The sequence below is a fragment of the Abramis brama genome (assembly GCF_963993115.1).
Source record: "Abramis brama genome assembly, chromosome: 2".
Lineage (NCBI taxonomy): Eukaryota > Metazoa > Chordata > Actinopteri > Cypriniformes > Leuciscidae > Abramis > Abramis brama.
The window spans coordinates 67,548,352-67,568,603 of NC_139964.1; the positions used below are offsets into that span (position 1 = coordinate 67,548,352).

The 20,252-nt window shown below is 36.8% G+C and overlaps 1 protein-coding gene across 2 annotated transcripts in view; it reads left to right on the forward strand.

Annotated features, from left to right (window-relative positions):
• Nucleotides 1–563: 563 nt before the first annotated feature.
• Nucleotides 564–20,252, forward strand: part of gart (phosphoribosylglycinamide formyltransferase) — a 34,657-nt gene continuing 14,968 nt past the window's right edge. Inside the window, exons 1-13 of one of the 2 annotated variants that reach the window (XM_084105245.1) lie at nt 564–699; nt 1,244–1,329; nt 2,689–2,845; nt 4,907–5,002; nt 6,613–6,787; nt 7,561–7,672; nt 8,326–8,394; nt 10,162–10,287; nt 14,732–14,819; nt 15,978–16,063; nt 16,676–16,844; nt 17,615–17,849; nt 19,971–20,065. In XM_084105245.1, the coding sequence (XP_083961371.1) occupies nt 2,701–2,845; nt 4,907–5,002; nt 6,613–6,787; nt 7,561–7,672; nt 8,326–8,394; nt 10,162–10,287; nt 14,732–14,819; nt 15,978–16,063; nt 16,676–16,844; nt 17,615–17,849; nt 19,971–20,065 (1,396 nt within the window). In that variant the 5' untranslated portion in view covers nt 564–699; nt 1,244–1,329; nt 2,689–2,700. The remainder of the gene's footprint in view (nt 700–1,243; nt 1,330–2,688; nt 2,846–4,906; nt 5,003–6,612; nt 6,788–7,560; nt 7,673–8,325; nt 8,395–10,161; nt 10,288–14,731; nt 14,820–15,977; nt 16,064–16,675; nt 16,845–17,614; nt 17,850–19,970; nt 20,066–20,252) is intronic. The other variant, XM_084105244.1, reaches the window with a different exon arrangement.

Here is a 20,252-nt window from a genome sequence, read left to right on the forward strand (position 1 = left end):
GCATCTTGAAGGGTATATACAAAGTTTAAACTCCCAAACACTATATTATATATTTATTTTACACATCCATCTCATATCCGTGATCTATGACACGGGTTTGTACTTCTTTCATTTTTTGTAACCATGTGCAGTCTAGCGTCAAGGAGTCCGATTCATTTTGAGCGAATCGATTCGTTCGAACGGTTCGGTTCAGTTAATTAAAATGAAATATTTGTTATATACTACTGTTTTCACTTGAGATAGGTTACACTTTGTAAACGCATATAAAGGAAGCTTGTTTCTGCACGGAATAAAACAAACTTAATTGCGACTTTTATCTTACATGCTCTACTTTTTTCACAATTGAGATATACACTCGCAATTTTTAGAAAAATGGTTAGACTTGTAAGGTAAAAGTCTCAATTTTTTTTTTCGCGGCGGAAACTTTCCATAGTGTATGGATATTCTGTTTATGATCTCACCCATAGACTGTAAAATAAGATCTCACCTCAGATAATATACAATTCATTTGGTCTAACCGAATCATTAAAAAGAACCGATTCAAATTTCGCGAATCGAACGTCAGTACTAGCGTGTCCGGGTGCGCACGTGGTTCCTGGTGTGAATGTAAAACACACTCGGGTCTTCTGTTCAGCACTCAAACACGACCTGAACGAGACACAGGATCCCGACTGTATCCTGCACTTCATCAGAAATAACGTAAGTGAGCAATTACATCTACAGAAGGAACAAATACACGGCCTAACAACTTTAAGAGGATAACTTAGGAACTGCATGGAAGTTATTCATTGTTTTGGCAGTCTGACTGATGGTGCATCATGATTTATTATGCAGTGCTGAATGTTTTACAGGTTTTTGAATATGTTTCATGGTAATTTCGTGTCTTTTTGGACATATGTAGAACCTCTTTTTGGACATGTTCATTAAACATGGTAATATCATGACATTAAAAATAGGAGTCCTTTACAACTACAACAAGTGCATAATACCACCATTTTTCTTCTATGAGAGTTTAAAACAGCAAAATATGTTCGTGCATGCTCGATAATTGCTCATGCATTTCATGACAGATCTAATGCATAATCATTAATATGCATGCATGTGTTGCATTTAGTGTTCTTAAAAACGTCCAAATTAGAAGTAAATGAGCAGCAAACGCTGGATCTCGTGATGCGAGTCACTCATGTGATGCTTGTTAACATTCTCCCAGTGATTGTGTGTTTAATTGATTTGTGATCATCAGTTATCCACATCCACTCTTGCTCAACCCGAGGAATTGTGTCAGTGGGTTTTGAAGCCAAAGTTCAACTTAAAGAGTCTTGTTTTCAAAGTTAAGTGATTGTATTTTCCATGCAAATGTAATGCAATGTTTTGTGCAGATGCACAGTGATTTTTTGCACTAATGCACACTAGTGTTACAGTGTTTGTGATGTTAATGTCTGCTGGGATTTAAGGTCTGGCATCAGCACTGAAAGGTCAATGGCAGGAGATGAGATCAAACTCGCATCAGTGCATCCTATAGGTCAAACACTTCATGCAATCAAACCGCCTCTTTAGATGATATAAAAACTATATGGCATGCATGATGCAGATAGTGACATTTTGTGAGATAGTGACGACTAATATATCAAAGATTATCAGTTTCCGCCAATAACTGTGTGCAAAAATCTGCAGCACAGTTTTTAATTAAATCATTTGATAAATAAATACACAATCTATTTGTTAACTATATTAGTTAACGTGAACTATCAATGAAAAATACAACTAATAATCTCGTTCAGTGATGTTAAACTCAACATTTACTAATACATTATTAAAATCAAATGTTGTATCTGTTCATATTATTTAATGGACCTGAGCTAACATTAACTAACAATCAACTGTTGTTGTTTTATTAACTATAAATAATGTTGCTCATTGTTAGTTAATGCATGAATTAACTATCTAAAAAGACCTTACTGTAAAGTGTTTCCAATTATTTATTGTTTTAAAATACTATTAAAAATTATTTAATTTAATTATGGTGTTTTATTAATTTATTCAATTATATACTAATAATTGATATTCAATTATTTACTTTATTTTTGACACTATAATTAAATGAATGGCAGAGTTGAGTCTAAGGTCTCATAATTATTCCAGTAGTTTTGTACAATATGTTGCATTAATTAAACGCTAATGAAAGGAATGTTACTGTAGTCTTATTAATTATTTATTAAAATTTGTATTATTTAATTCTTTTAAATAAATTCATATTTATTAAAAAAATATATTTTTTGACACTAACTAAATTAAATGGCACAATTTCTCATAATTATGCCAATCGTTGAGAACGAGATTTTGTAATAATTAAACACTAATTAACACAACTAATATTCAATTATTTACTTTATTTTTCGACTCTATAACTAAGTAAATAGTTGAGTCTAAGGTCTCATAATGATGCCAATAGTTTTGCACAAGATTAATTAAACACTAATTAAAGGGAGATTTTTGTAAAGGCTTACCAATTATTTATTATTATTAAAAAAATATTTTTTTGAAACTATTGTTTATAGATTTTTTTTTTTTTTTTTAATAAATACATTTATTTATTCATTTTTTACACTAGTCCAACTCCTCATATTGATGCCAGTAGTCGTATATGAGATCATTGCATGTGTTTATGTTGAGGTCATGTGATCGTACAGGTCAGAGGTCATGGCGGAGCGGGTGCTGGTGGTTGGCGGTGGCGGTCGCGAACACGCACTAGCATGGAAGTTAGCGCAGTCGCCTCTCGTTCAGCAGGTCCTCGTGGCTCCTGGGAACGCCGGAACTGCCAACAGTGGCAAGATCTGCAACTCGGGTGAGACGTGATGAATTGATAATGCATTGTGTTTTATTCATAATTGTTTGGCTACGGCTCACTTGGAGGTTTAACAAAATAAAAGATTGTGTTTACATAATATACAGTGAGGAAAATAAGTATTTGAACACCCTGCTATTTTGCAAGTTCTCCCACTTGGAAATCATGGAGGGGTCTGAAATTGTCATCGTAGGTGCATGTCCACTGTGAGAGACATAATCTAAAAAAAAAAAATCCAGAAATCACAATGTATGATTTTTTAACTATTTATTTGTATCAGCTAGAATTCTGACCCTCAAAGACCTGTTAGTCTGCCTTTAAAATGTCCACCTCCACTCCATTTATTATCCTAAATTAGATGCACCTGTTTGAGGTCGTTAGCTGCATAAAGACACCTGTCCACCCCATACAATCAGTAAGAATCCAACTACTAACATGGCCAAGACCAAAGAGCTGTCCAAAGACACTAGAGACAAAATTGTACACCTCCACAAGGCTGGAAAGGGCTACGGGGAAATTGCCAAGCAGCTTGGTGAAAAAAGGTCCACTGTTGGAGCAATCATTAGAAAATGGAAGAAGCTAAACATGACTGTCAATCTCCCTCGGACTGGGGCTCCATGCAAGATCTCACCTCGTGGGGTCTCAATGATCCTAAGAAAGGTGAGAAATCAGCCCAGAACTACACGGGAGGAGCTGGTCAATGACCTGAAAAGAGCTGGGACCACCGTTTCCAAGGTTACTGTTGGTAATACACTAAGATGTCATGGTTTGAAATCATGCATGGCACGGAAGGTTCCCCTGCTTAAACCAGCACATCTCAAGGCCCGTCTTAAGTTTGCCAATGACCATTTGGATGATCCAGAGGAGTCATGGGAGAAAGTCATGTGGTCAGATGAGACCAAAATAGAACTTTTTGGTCATAATTCCACTAAACGTGTTTGGAGGAAGAAGAACGATGAGTACCATCCCAAGAACACCATCCCTACTGTGAAGCATGGGAGTGGTAGCATCATGCTTTGGGGGTGTTTTTCTGCACATGGGACAGGGCGACTGCACTGTATTAAGGAGAGGATGACCGGGGCCATGTATTGCGAGATTTTGGGGAACAACCTCCTTCCCTCAGTTAGAGCATTGAAGATGGGTCGAGGCTGGGTCTTCCAACATGACAATGACCCGAAGCACACAGCCAGGATAACCAAGGAGTGGCTCTGTAAGAAGCATATCAAGGTTCTGGCGTGGCCTAGCCAGTCTCCAGACCTAAACCCAATAGAGAATCTTTGGAGGGAGCTCAAACTCCGTGTTTCTCAGCGACATCCCAGAAACCTGACTGATCTAGAGAAGATCTGTGTGGAGGAGTGGGCCAAAATCCCTCCTGCAGTGTGTGCAAACCTGGTGAAAAACTACAGGAAATGTTTGACCTCTGTAATCGCAAACAAAGGCTACTGTACCAAATATTAACGTTGATTTTCTCAGGTGTTCAAATACTTATTTGCAGCTGTATCATACAAATAAATAGTTAAAAAATCATACATTGTGATTTCTGGATTATTTTTTTTTAGATTATGTCTCTCACAGTGGACATGCACCTACGATGACAATTTCAGACCCCTCCATGATTTCTAAGTGGGAGAACTTGCAAAATAGCAGGGTGTTCAAATACTTATTTTCCTCACTGTATGTGTGTGTACTGTGTATAATTATGTTGAATATATAAATACACACATATGCATGTATAAATTTAAGAAAAATGTTATTTATATATAAAATGTTTATATTTATATATAATATCAATTATTATTAAAATGCGCTTAGAGAATCAATGAGTAATCGATTAGTTGAGTACTTACAAATTAAAAGTACAAGTTTCATGCTACATATACATACAAGTTTCAAATACATGTACATGATAATGCATTGCATTATATTCATAAATGTTAGGCTACAACCCACACTTTTCTAAATGAACAACATGCATTGAAAAAAAATGTATGCATTAATTCATGTGCAAACTTTCTGTCTGCTTGAAGGCATGTTATAATATTTTATCTTATTTTTTTCCAGAGGTGTCTGTGAACAATCACTGTATTTTAGCGCAGTATTGTAAGGATCATAGCGTGGGACTCGTGGTTGTTGGTCCAGAAGTTCCTCTGGCTGCTGGTAAGACGCTTCATCTCTTCATTATTTTATTTAATTCCTAAAATTACAGTAGCATGATGTTAACACGTTGCTAGTAGGGCTGGGTAAAAAAATATAGATTTTAATCGATTCTCATTTTTACGAACCGATATCGATTCTTAAATCCCAAGAATCGATTAGTCATCCTGTTTTCAGTTGATGAATGAATGGAACATTGTAGCGCGGATCCCATCCAATAAATCACAATAATCTTTGTGCTTTGTTACTATTGATATAAAAACAAAGTCTCAGATTTCAAATTACGTCCATTTTCTTACGTTTTGGCGCTGTGGCGTGAGATCGCTCTGGCTCAGCTCAGGAGAAGCACATGATCTTCTCTTCTGCCTTAATAACACCAGTTACCGCGCAAAATAAACATGAATGAGCATCTGAAAGTGTGTTAAAAGTACAACTTATCGAAGTCCGTATCATGTGACATGGAGTCGCTCAATCAGTGTTTCAACCGTGGAAAGACGTCAGTAAAACAGCTTGTAAACAATGTCATGTAACGTCACATTTACCTCAGAAAAACCATATCCAGTGACCATAAGCTCGTCAGTCAGCCAGAAATATTAACTCTAGAGAGGAGCATTTTGCTAAATATATGCACCATATTACATATTCATTATAATTTTTAATGTTCTTCAATATTTAATGCATGTTCGAATAAATCTGGCAGGTTTTTATGACAGCCACCATTTAAATGTTTATATTTCATTTAACTTTATTATTATAAAAATAAATAAAAGTGTAATTTAAGTGTTTGTATACAAATCAGTTCATTTTTACTTTCAATATTATAGTAGGCTAATGAAGCTTATAGGCTACAACTGACTCCCATAGTTTACAGCATTAGTTAATAGATTTGTTTTCCTTGAGAAAATTTGCCATGTATTGTACCTGATATTCAAAATAATCAATATTGAATCGAATCGGAATCGAAATCGAATCGAATTGCAAGCTTGTGAATCGAAATCGAATCGAATTGTGAAATTTGTATCAATACCCAGCCCTAGTTGCTAGTATGATGCTAACATGATTAGCATGTTGTTAGTATGATGTTAAAACAATTAACATGTTGCTAGTATAATGTTAACAAGATGAGTATGCTGCTTGTATAATGCTAACATGATTAACATGTTGTTAGTATAATGTTAACAAGATGAACATTCTACTAGTATAATGCTAACATGATTAGAATGTTGTTAGCATTGTTAACACAATTAGCATGTTGCTAGTATGATGTTAACTCGATTAGCATGTTGATAATGCAATTTGCATGTTGCTTGCATGATAGTAACATGGTTAGCATGTCTAGCATCATGCTAACACAAATGGCATGTTGTTAACATGTTTTAAGCAAGATGCTAATATGTTTGTTGTTAACATAATGCTATCATGTTTTAATGCCTCACTAGATGTTGTTAGCATGTTTTAGCATGATGCTAACACATTTTGACTTGTTTTGAATAGTGGTTTAATAAATTAGCATTTTTTTAGCACTTAAACATGCATGTTCTAGCAGTTGTTTGTGCGCACATGTGGCACTCTCCAGATGTTGTGCTCTTGATGACTGAAGGACTCTGTTTTAGGCATCGTGGACGATCTGACGGCCGCCGGCGTGTCGTGTTTCGGCCCGTCTGCGAAGGCTGCGCAGCTGGAAGCCAGTAAGAGTTTCTCCAAGTCCTTCATGGACCGTCACAACATTCCCACCGCCCGCTGGAGCTCCTTCACCGACCCGCAGGAGGCCTGCGAATACATCCGAGGGTAAACATCTACAGCATACGCTGAGAGTTGCACAAAATAACATGGTGTTAACATGATTAGCTTGTTTCAAGCATGATGCTAACACAATTAATGTATTGATAACATGATTAGCATGATGCTAACATGATTTGCATGATGTTAACATGACGTTGTTATCATGTTTTAGGAATATGTTAACGCGATTAGCATGTTAGCATGATACTAATATAAATAGCGTGTTGTTAATATAATGCTGACATGATTAGCATGTTTCTTGCTTGATGTTAACATGTTTGCTTGTTACAAGCATGATGTTAACACAATTAGCGTGTTGCTAATATGATTAGCGTTAACCAAATTAACATGTAGTTATCTTTTTTAACAAGATGTTAACACGATTAGCATGTTGTTAACTCAATTAGCATTTGCTTGCATTATGTTAACATGATAAACATGTTGTTAGCATGATGCTAACACAATTAGCATGATGCTAACACAATTAGCATGATGCTAACACAATTAGCATGATGCTAACACAATTAGCATGTTGCTAACTTGTTTTTTTCAAGATGCTTATGTTTATCATTAACATGGTTAGTTTGTTGTTAGCAACATGTTAATCGTGTTAGCATGGTGCTAGTAACATGCTAATCAGGTTAGCATGATTCCATTAAAAAATAAGGAATTTTTGACATTTTGATTTCATGTTGGCTTTAAGATGCATCTAAAAACATTACATCACACTCTTGTAAAGTTCAGTAGAGATGGTGTGTGTGGTTGTTGTGTGTGTTAAGCGCGGAGTTTCCCGCTCTGGTGGTGAAGGCCAGTGGTTTGGCTGCTGGGAAGGGTGTCGTAGTCGCTCGCGATAAAGACGAGGCCTGTCAGGCGGTTCTGGACATCATGAAGGTCAGTCGCTCGCTGACGCTGATGGTTATATATTGGCACAGGATCTGTTTGTCTCTAGTCCTTGGATGTTTCACAGTTATTTCACAATAATTCCCTGATTCAAAACATGAGCTGGTCGAAAAGTTTTTTTAGTCAAATCAAAATAATGCATTAGAATTTACTGCTGTGTAAATCCTGAAATATACAGATCCAACGTAACAGAATGTGTAGTAATTTGTATACAAGTAACAATTTTGTTTATATAAATGTTATGTATTTTTGGCTATATAAGATATTTAATGTTTTTGAAAAATACAGTAAAATAGTGAAATATTATTAGAATTTTAATCGGCTGTTTTCTATGTGAATATATAGTAAAGTGTAATTTATATCCTGTGATCAAAGCTGAATTTTCAGCATCATTACTCCAGTCTTCAGTGTCACATGATCCTTCAGAAATCATTCTGATATGATGATCTGATGCTCAAGAAACGTTTCTGGTAATTATCAATGTTGAAAACAGTTAAATTTTTTGTGGAAACTTATGGATTTTATTTGTCAGGATTCTTTGATGAATATAAAGTTCAAAAGAACAGCATTTATTTGAAATATAATCTTTTGTTACATTATTTGACACATTACATGCGTTAAGTATTAATTTCTTGATGTTTCAGGACAAGGCGTTTGGTTCTGCTGGTGAGACTGTGGTGGTGGAGGAGTTGCTGGAAGGAGAGGAAGTGTCTGTAAGTACTTCCTGTTTAAAGGGATAGTTCACCCAAAAAATGAAAATTAGCCCATGATTTCTCAGTCCTAGGTGTTTATGAAATTCTTCTTTCAGACGAATACAATCAGAGTCATATTATAAAATGTCGGCTAAAATAACTAGCTTCCGTCAGACGTTATGTTGTGCGTCAAGTTCAATTTTACTCTTTCTCCATAAATCGTTGCGTAGGACCGTCTGCCGGAAGCTAGTTATTTTAGGCGATAAAGTTTTAAATATAGATATTTTTAAATATTAGAATGCATCGCTTCACTTCAGAAAGCCTTTATTAACCCCCTGGAGACGCGTGGAGCACTTTTATTATGGACAGATGCACTTTTATGATGGACAGATGCACATTTATCATGGATAGATGCACTTTTATGATGGACAGATGCACATTTATCATGGATAGATGCACTTTTATGATGGATGGATGCACTTTTATGATGATAGATGCACTTTTATGATGGATGGATAGATGCACTTTTATGATGATAGATGCACTTTTATGATGGATGGATGCACTTTTATCATGGATGGATGCACTTTTATGATGGACAGATGCACTTTTATGATGGACAGATGCACATTTATCATGGATAGATGCACTTTTATGATGGATGGATGCACTTTTATGATGATAGATGCACTTTTATGATGGATGGATAGATGCACTTTTATGATGATAGATGCACTTTTATGATGGATGGATGCACTTTTATCATGGATGGATGCACTTTTATGATGGACAGATGCACTTTTATGATGGACAGATGCACATTTATCATGGATAGATGCACTTTTATGATGGATGGATGCACTTTTATGATGATAGATGCACTTTTATGATGGATGGATAGATGCACTTTTATGATGATAGATGCACTTTTATGATGGATGGATGCACTTTTATCATGGACAGATGCACTTTTATGATGGACAGATGCACTTTTATGATGGACAGATGCACTTTTATGATGGACAGATGCACTTTTATCATGGACAGATGCACTTTTATCATGGACAGATGCACTTTTATGATGATAGATGCACTTTTATGATGGACAGATGCACTTATCGTGGACAGATGCACTTTTATCATGGATAGATGCACTTTTATGATGGACAGATGCACTTATCGTGGACAGATGCACTTTTATCATGGATAGATGCACTTTTATGATGGACAGATGCACTTATGATGGACAGATGCACTTTTATCATGAATAGATGCACTTTTATGATGATAGATGCACTTTTATGATGGACAGATGCACTTTTATGATGGACAGATGCACTTTTATGATGGTCAGATGCATTTTTATCATGAATAGATGCACTTTTATGATGATAGATGCACTTTTATGATGGACAGATGCATTTTTATGATGACAGATGCACTTTTATCATGGATAGATGCACTTTTATGATGGACAGATGCACTTTTATGATGGATAGATGCACTTTTATGATGGACAGATGCACTTTTATGATGATAGATGCACTTTAATCATGGACAGATGCACTTTTATGGACTGCAAAACAAAAACAGCCATTCACTGCCATTATAAAGCTTGGAAGAGCCAGGACATTTTTAAATATAACACAGATTGTATTTGTCTGAAAGAAGAATGTCATATACACCTAGGATAACTTGAGGGCAACTAAAGGATGGGCTAATTTTCATTTTTGGGTGACCTATCCCTTTATCCCTTCAGATCACGCTAATCGTCTTGTCTGTTCTCAGTGTTTGTGTTTCAGCGACGGCGTCACAGTGTCACCGATGCCGCCGGCTCAAGATCACAAGCGTCTGATGGATGGAGACGAGGGACCGAACACGGGCGGCATGGGCGCGTACTGCCCGACACCACAGGTCAACATCTCGTACTAGAGCTGCACGATTAACCCTTAAAAGATCAGTCTCGATTCAAACACCCACGGGATCTTATGCCTGAATGACAACAATTTAAATCTATTCTGCAGTTTTTCCATCTGTCTTTAGTGTGTAACGTTGCTGTTGCAGCGGCAGTTATTCTCTATATCAACGGCTACGTTTACATGCAACCAAATAATCTATTAGTAATGGGATTGACGGCTCAGTCGGACTGAAAAGCCCTCATGTAAACTCCTTAACCGATCCGAATGAGCTTGTTCAGAATGAAATTTCGATCGGATTGAAACGGGTGGTTTATTCCTTTTCTAATCCGATCGAGAGAACATGTGAAACACTTGTGAAACTGAAAGGACTGTGCATGTGCAATGACGTAGAAATAACACATCACATCACACACATCAACCCGATCACATGTTTAGCGTTCGTGTAAACACTAATCAGATTCATCAATCAGAAGGAATTCAGTCCGATTGAAACAAAAGTTGTGCATGTAAACATAGCCAGTGTCAGTGTTTCTGAACTCCTGAACTCCTCCTCCATTGTAGTCTTGAGTTTCTTCCGGGAACGAACACGTCACAATATTCCTCATTATAATAATTATACGCAGAATAAAGGGGAGGGGCCTGGATGAGTTAGTTAGTAGTGTGTAGGCCTGTCACGATAACAAATTTTGCTGGACGATAAATTGTCCAAGAAATTATTGCGATAAACGATAATATTGTCGTTCGAGACCATTTTCATCTAATATAATGATAATGGCATAATAATGCAGGTACACCTTTTCAAAGATCTATGAACTTTTATTTCTTAAGAATATTAAACATTGAAAACGGAAAAACATTTTAAATATCCACAAAAAATTAACAAAACAACCAAAAACAATAAAAGCAATGGACTCTCAGTGTCTGTTAACAAAAAAATTCACTTGAACAAATACCAAAAACAATAAATAAAATGGATGTAAACAAAATTGCACTTCAAAAAATATTAAACATTAGGCTCAGACATAAATAGTGATACATTCCATAACAGGCAAAACTGCCGGTCAGGACCTTTGTAAACAAATAAAAAAAAGCCTCAACAGGATACCACAGCATTTTGCACTGTCCTCCTGTTACTTTGTCGACTAAACGCCCGAGTGATTGTGTAATTTACTGTCGGGAAGACGGAGACGCACTTTATTGCGTGTATATGCTACGCACTGAAAATACTTGGTTAGGATTAGGGGTGAGGAGTGCGAGCGTATTACACGCCATAAAGTGCGTATCAAATGCACGCAAAAACTATTTTTGGCGTATAAATGGCAAGAGAAATAACATTCGTGGTATACGCATTTTCATGAGATCGGACTCGCTGTCGCGTTTGGCTTTGAAACCAATTCCATCTTTTCTTTTTTTTCCCCTCCAACTCACAACTAGCGTCTTTTCTCTCTCCCGGGAGTCACCGCAAGCAGTCCCGCCGGCGCTTTCCCATACAAAGACCATGTGACTGACAAGCGCAGCGGCGCCACCTCCCCAAAAAGACCATGTGACTGACAAGAGAGTTCACTAAGGAACTGAGAGTGGTCATCCAGTCTCTTTGGTAGAGAGAGAGAGAGAGAGAGACGAGGAAAACACACAAGCATGCAAATGGAATTATCGCGGCCGGAAAAATTATCGAGCTCATTTTTTTTTATCGTGCGATTAATTGATTTATTGACTATCGCGACAGGCCTAGTAGTGTGTTAAACTGGCGGTTATGGAAAGGGGCAGGACATTTCCCAAACGCGCTCGACCAATCACGACACACTGATCCAGCCGACCAATCAGAGTACAGTGTGCTTTTCAGAAGGAGGGGCTTCATAGAGACAGGAAGTAAACAGAGCGTTACTGACAGACTGGGAAGAGAGGAGCCGCAACAATGGAGAATATGAGGAGAATAATCAACATTCAAGTTCTAGTAGAGCCTGAAACAACAGCAAGACTTTGTAAAAGGGCAGAATAGGTCATTTGACAAGTGTGATCACAGTGATTCAGATCTGCAGTATCACTGACACAGAAAGAGCAGTTATTAGATGGATTCAAAAACAACTACACAATATCACAATTTCTGTTGTATTAATTCAGATGATCACAGAAGTACTGGGATAAAAGTTACAGTTGAAATATAAACACTAGCCGCGCTTCCATTACCCTTCAAATTGCGCAAATTGAAATTGCGAATTGAAAATATGCCCAATGGAAACACGTCAATTTCGCAAAAAAAAAGTTTTACGCTCGCATGAGGGGTTTTTCTGGTAATTTGAAAAAGGAATATTTCGCAAAACTGCATTGGAAACAGTTTTTGCGCATTTACAGGTCACCTGACATAGATGATGTGGTGTGTTTGGACAGAATACGAGACAGAGTTATTTATTAAATTCATAAAAGACAAAATAATGACAGGAATACTGGATTATAAACCTCAAATGAATGCCACAATCAAGAGCTTGAAGCAGAAATGAGGAAGAAACACCCAGAAACTCTTCATATGAGCCGCTCACAGAATAAGAGTCTTTCCTTGCCATTAATGCTGGATAATACACATACGTTTCCTTCCATTAATAATAATAATGTGGCTGTGATATATATAAAACCTACCAACGTCCGTTGCCATGATTTTTGGGATGATTCATCGCGAGAGGAAAAAATAACGCTTTAGTCGCGTAACATTGGTAAATGGAAACGCTGTCATTTCGCAATAGTTTTTTATCGATATTTAGAAAAAATCGCAAAAGTTTTGCACAAATCTGTAATGGAAACGCGCCTACTGACGTCTACGGTAGGGTAAAGTAACTTGACGATTGTATCAATTACACCGTTACACCAGTAGGAGGCGGTGGCTGTAATTCAAGTGACATTCAAAAACGTTCAAAAACTCTGATTCATCCAGTAATGAAACAAGTATTTATGAGTGAGTCAATGAATCATTCACTCAAACCAATTTTGTTTAATTAATTCAAATTAATTAAATAATTTTTGAATGTACATTTTGTCCGAACCTCTAGTAAATTACATGTAATTTCATTTAGTTGTCTGTTCAGAATCATGATCTCTGTTTAAAAAAAAAAAAAGATGATTCTCAATCTATTCAGAATTGTGCAGTTCTGTCTTATTTTTATCTTGGATACCTGTATTAAATATATTTTTATATATATATATATATATATATATATATATATATATATATATATATATATATATATACATACACCGGGGGAAATAAGTATTGAACACGTCATCATTTTTCTCAGTAAATATATTTCCAAAGGTGCTATTGACATGAAATTTTCACCAGATGTTGGTAACGACCCAAGTAAGCCATACCTACAAAGAAACAAACAAAAATAAGTTCAGAAATGAAGTTATGTGTAATAATGTGAAATGACACAGGGAAAAAGTATTGAACACATGAAGAAAGGGAGGCGCAAAAAGGCATGGAAAGCCAAGACAACTGCTGAAAACTTACAGTAATTAAAAAGCAATCCAGCCCCCTGTCAGTGGAAATTAATAACAGCTGGTTCAGTCCCAAATGATGGCCTACAAAAAGGTCTCATTGCCAAGGTGTCACACAAGACACATCTCATGATGGGTAAAAGCAAAGAGCTGTCTCAAGACCTTCGCAACCTAATTGTTGCAACACATAATGATGGCATTGGTTATAGGCGCCATTCTAAGCTTCTGAATGGTCCAGTGAGCACTTTTGGGGCCATAATACGGAAGTGGAAAGACAATAATTTCACCATAAATTTGCCTCGACCAGTGCTCCTCGCAAGATTTCTGATAGAGGAGTGAAAAGAATAATCAGAAGAGTTGTCCAAGAGCCAAGGATCACTTGTGGAGAGCTTCAAAAAGACCTGCAGATAGCAGGTACTGTTGTCTCAAAGAAAACAGTAAGTAATGCACTCCACCGCCATGGCCTGTATGCACGCTCACCACGCAAGACTCCATTACTGAAGAAAAAAAGCATGTTGAAGCTCATTTAAAGTTTGCTGCACAACATTTGGAAAAGCCAGTGAAATACTGGGAGAATATAGTGTGGTCACATGAGAGCAAAATTGAACTGTTTGGATGCCATAATACACACCATATTTGGAGGAGAAATGGCAGTGCACATTACCCTAAAAACACCATACAACTTGGTGTTGGCTCTTGGACAACTCTTCTGATTATTCTTTTCACTGCATCTGGTGAAAATTTCATGTCAATAGCACCTTTGGAAATATATTTACTGAGAAAAATGATGACGTGTTCAATACTTATTTCCCCCGCTGTGTATATATATATATATATATATATATATATATATATATATATATATATATATATATATATATATATATATATATATATATATATGTATGTGTGTATGTATGTGTTGATGGAGCTGTTGAATGTGTGTGAAGGTGTCGGAGGAAGAGCTGCAGGAGATCAAGAGATCCGTTCTGCAGAAAACCGTGGACGGCATGAGAGACGAGGGAACGCCGTATGTGGGTGAGTTACAGACAGACTAACACAGGGTTCCCACGGGTCGTTGAAAGTTTGTGAATCTGAAGAAAAGAAAAAGTCAAGGCTCCGGAAAGTTTTTGAAAATAAACACTCACAGACACCGGTGCTTGAAAGTGCTTGAGTTTATTTTGTTTTTTGAGTTTAAGTTTTCTGGAAAAAATTCCATATTATTCCCTCCGGTCCGCTAATGTGTGATTCCGCCAACACTTCGTGGCCTATGCACACTAGCTTGCTTGATTTACGTTAGTTATGCGCATTTTCATGTTACGTGAAGTGTTAAGCTCGAAACTACTATGATGCGAATTAATATCAGATCATTTTAGAATACAGTGTAAGATGTAACGAATATTCTTCAGTTTTATGCAAAACAGAAATATGACAAATAGAATATCAGATCTTTGTCATATGGGCAAAAAACAATGCAAAAAAAAAGTTTTTTGACACATGAAAACTGTAACAATGTATCTTACAAAGTAACACGATGTAACCTTGCTCTCACTTGAAATGTGTCCCCACATTAAGTTCTTGAATTTGATGGTATTGGACCTGGAAAGTCCTTGAAAGGTCCTTAAGTTTGAAGTTAACCGAGGTGTGGGAACCCAGCTAACACAACTATAACTCTTAACCTTGGGTTAATCCGTTACAGGGTTAACCCGAACTGAATCATACTGGACACACGGTTTAGGAGGCCTTTAAATGATCAAAACTGTGCTGATAAACCTTATGATTACCTGATTATGCTGTCAAATCTGCAGTTTTTATCAAGTAAACATCAGAATAACTTTGATATTGTTGGTAATATTTCAACTGAACTGATCAACTCAGGTTTACTTGATTATCCAGACATCATTTCTTAGAAAAATCTTGAGTATCAAATATTATATTATTTGTTTGTATCTCTCAATTATCATTATATTGCATTGTATTATATGTTTTTAAGCATTTAAATAAATAGCATTTAAGCATAAAAAGAAGATATTCTGAAGACTTTCCATGTAATTACAATAAAGAGGGACGGAACGTGTCATGCGCTGTACTTCATGTCTTCTGAAGTCATTCTGCAGAATTGAAACTTGAGTCGGGAACAGAATGTTGTCGTTATTTTCCATCAATCATTCTTCATCTCGCTCGTCTTCCTCTCAGGTGTTTTATACGCCGGACTGATGTTGACTAAACAGGGACCGAAAGTCCTCGAGTTCAACTGTCGCTTCGGTGACCCTGAGTGTCAGGTGAGATGATTCATAGCACATTTTATTCATGTAAGTTGTATGCTTTTTGGCAAGCTGTATCTCGGGTGAGCATCAGTTGGCTCTGTGGACGTTTGATGTGCTGCTGTCTGTTGATCCTTGAGGCGAAATCTCACCGTATGAAATATAATACCGTTGATTATAATGACAGGGTGTTCAGGTAAACATCAATTAAAGAGATTCGGTCAGGACAATGTCAGTGTTTTATTTCTCGTGACTTTTGGGGAATTATTTCCTATAAATGCCTTGCAGGCTTGTAGCAATGTCAAAAAATGTCAAAAAACAAACAAACATAAAACATCATAACAGCAATTCAAACAACCCATGCACGCATTACAACTCTTTTGAAGTCATGTGATTTATGTATTTTTTTTTTTTTTTTTGTGAGGAATTGACTGAAGATATTGAAGCGCAGTTCCTTCAGTTACTCCATCTGATCTGATCGCAACGTTTCAATATTTTCGGTCCGTTCCTCACAAAAAGAGTCTGATTTGTGAATCCAGTCAACTGATTAATTGTAACGAACCGACTCACGTTTTAACAGCAGAAGGGGACATCTGTGTGGTCGCTCATCTGTGTGTGTGTCTCTGTCAGGTCCTGATGCCGTTGCTGAAGTCTGATTTATATGAGGTGTTGAAGAACACGCTCCGGTCGGACCTGAGCTCGAGTCCAGTGCAGTGGCTGGAGGACGGTGTGGCCGTCACTGTGGTCATGGCCAGCGGAGGATATCCCGGCTCATATAAGAAGGGTCTGGAGATCACCGGTGCGTTACCTAACACGTTTATTTTATTTTATTTTATTTTATTTTATTTTATTTTATTTTATTTTATTTTATTTTATTTTATTTTTATTTTTTTTTTATTTTTTTTTAAAGTCCCACATTATACTAGCACGAAATTCATGGGACTCTTATTTTGAAATTTGTGCTTTGCATATTGTATCTCCCTCATTTTTATGAATGAGCAGCTGGAAGTAGTACTCTTACAACCTTTTACAACATATAACAATATAAACATTGTAAAAATTGTTGTAATAAACATGGTTGTAGGAGTGCATATTTTATCTCCCTTATTTTTATGAATGAGCAGCTGGAAGTAATAAAGCATAAGCATTTTAAAACAAGAGTACCAGTGTATTTCACGCTTTTATTATCTGGGACATGTAATATATTATATTATACTATTGTATATTATATTATACTACTGAGTGCATATTGTATCTCCCTAATTTTTATGAATGAGCAGCTGGTAGTAGTAAAGCACAGAAATCTCAAAATAAGAGTCCCATGAATTTGGGGCTAGTATAGAATGAATGTGTGTAGTAGAAATGAAATACAAAAAAAAGCGTACTACATCCGCCATGTCGTCATTTTCATGTGATTTAGCAGTGTCGCTTCACCTCCATTCATAAATCCTCTATAGTAGTATTCTACCGTACTATATAGTATAGAAGTAGGCATATTCAGACGCAGAGACTGACTTTGATAGGGCAGTTTTGATGTCAAATGAATGAATCCTGTGCTCTTTTCTTTAGGTTTGTCCCGGGTGTCAGAGATGGGCGTTCAGGTGTTCCATGCAGGCACTGCGCTGAAGGAAGGGGGCGGGGTTATTACGAGTGGTGGGCGTGTCTTAACTGTGACTGCGGTCCGACCCACCCTTCAGAACGCCTTACGCTGCGCCAATGAAGCCGTGGCAGCGATCAGCTTCCCTGATGTCGTGTACCGGCGCGACATCGGCCACCGCGCCATCACGTACCTCACCCGCACCAGGTGTGTGTTCACACAGTAACTGCCGAAACCCGTTCACACCGAAACCCGTTCACACCGTAACCGGTTCTCAACACAGATTTAATATCAGTGTAATGTCTGTGGTTTGTATACATTTTTCTAATAAACAAAGTCATAAAGTATTCTGGCCTTTTTTGTGTGTGTGTTGTCTGCAAATCAAGCATCACAGCTATGTTTTTAGAGTTATGTTTGTTCGAATCACTAACCGTAAATATTAAAGTTCAGTCTGCCATAGCATTTTATTTATTTTCAGCTTTATTTAAAAGGATAGTTCACCCAAAAATGAAAATTAGCCCATGATTTACTCGCCCTCAAGCCATCCTAGGTGAGTGATTTTTCTTCTTTCAGACGAATACAATCTGAGTTATATTAAAAAATGTCCTGACTCTTCCAAGCTTTATAATGGCAGTGAATGGCCGTTTCTGTTTTGAAGTCCATAAAAGTGCATCTATCCATCATAATTGCATCTGTCCATCATAAAAGTGCATCTATCCATGATAATATGGGAGGATTTTGAGTTTGTTGCCCAGCCGTGTTTGTTTGAACTGAGAGGGGCGTCAGCTTGCGCTACTCCTACATCCTACATCATACATCATCAAGTGTTTCTCTTTTGGCGTAAGTCGACTTGCGTAGGCCGTCTGCCGGAAGCTAGTTATTTTAGTTGATAAAGCTTTAAATATAGATATTTTCTTACACACACGCATCGCTTCGCTTCAGAAGGCCTTTATTAACCCCCGTCAACCCATGTGATGCACTTTTATGATGGACAGATGCACTTTTATGATGGACAGATGCACTTTTATGATGGACAGATGCACTTTTATGATAGATGCACTTTTATGATGGATAGATGCACTTTTATGATGATAAATGCGCTTTTATGATGATAGATGCACTTTTATGATGATAAATGCACTTTTATGATGGATAGATGCGCTTTTATGATGATAGATGCACTTTTATGATGATAGATGCACTTTTATGATGGATAGATGCACTTTTATGATGATAGATGCACTTTTATGATGATAAATGCACTTTTATGATGGATAGATGCGCTTTTATGATGATAGATGCACTTTTATGATGGATAGATGCACTTTTATGATGGATAGATGCACTTTTATGATGATAGATGCACTTTTATGATGATAAATGCACTTTTATGATGGATAGATGCACTTTTATGATGATAAATGCACTTTTATGATGGATAGATGCGCTTTTATGATGATAGATGCACTTTTATGATGATAGATGCACTTTTATGATGATAAATGCGCTTTTATGATGATAGATGCACTTTTATGATGATAAATGCACTTTTATGATGGATAGATGCACTTTTATGATGATAAATGCACTTTTATGATGGATAGATGCGCTTTTATGATGATAGATGCACTTTTATGATGGATAGATGCACTTTTATGATGATAAATGCGCTTTTATGATGATAGATGCACTTTTATGATGATAAATGCACTTTTATGATGGATAGATGCGCTTTTATGATGATAGATGCACTTTTATGATGGATAGATGCACTTTTATGATGATAGATGCACTTTTATGATGATAAATGCACTTTTATGATGGATAGATGCACTTTTATGATGATAGATGCACTTTTATCATGGATAGATGCACTTTTATGATGATAAATGCACTTTTATGATGGATAGATGCACTTTTATGATGGATAGATGCACTTTTATGATGGACAGATGCACTTTTATGATGATAAATGCACTTTTATGATGGACAGATGCGCTTTTATGATGGATAGATGCACTTTTATGCACTTGAGAACAGAAAAGGCCGTTCACTGCCATTATAAAGCTTGGAAAAGCAAGGACAATTTTTTTTTTTTAACTCCGATTGTATTCGTCTTAAAGAAGAAAGTCATATACACCTAGGATGGCTTAGCCCAGTAAATCATGGGCTAATTTTCACTTTTGGGTGAACGATCCCTGTTAAACAGTGAAATCTTTATGGTTTAAACAGGGCAATCATTGCATCAATGGTGGAGATAAGCAGCACTGATCACACAGAGTTTGATTTGGTGATTTAGATCAGCTGACCGTTGTGTTTGTCCCACAGAGGACTGACGTATAAAGACAGTGGCGTGGACATCGCTGCTGGAAACAGACTCGTGGACTTGATCAAACCTCTGGCCAAGGCCACGTCTCGACCAGGTGATTCCTCAGATCAAACTTCAGATCGCTTGAGGCCTTTATCGCATCACAGATCGCGTTATGCCAGTTTCACACAGCCTCGTAATTGTGTTTTTCCATTTTTGTAACCGCTAGTGTATGTCTCCTGTCATTCATTGAGTGATTGATTGACGTGTCTGTATTTGTAGTTTACTCTTCAGACAGGAGG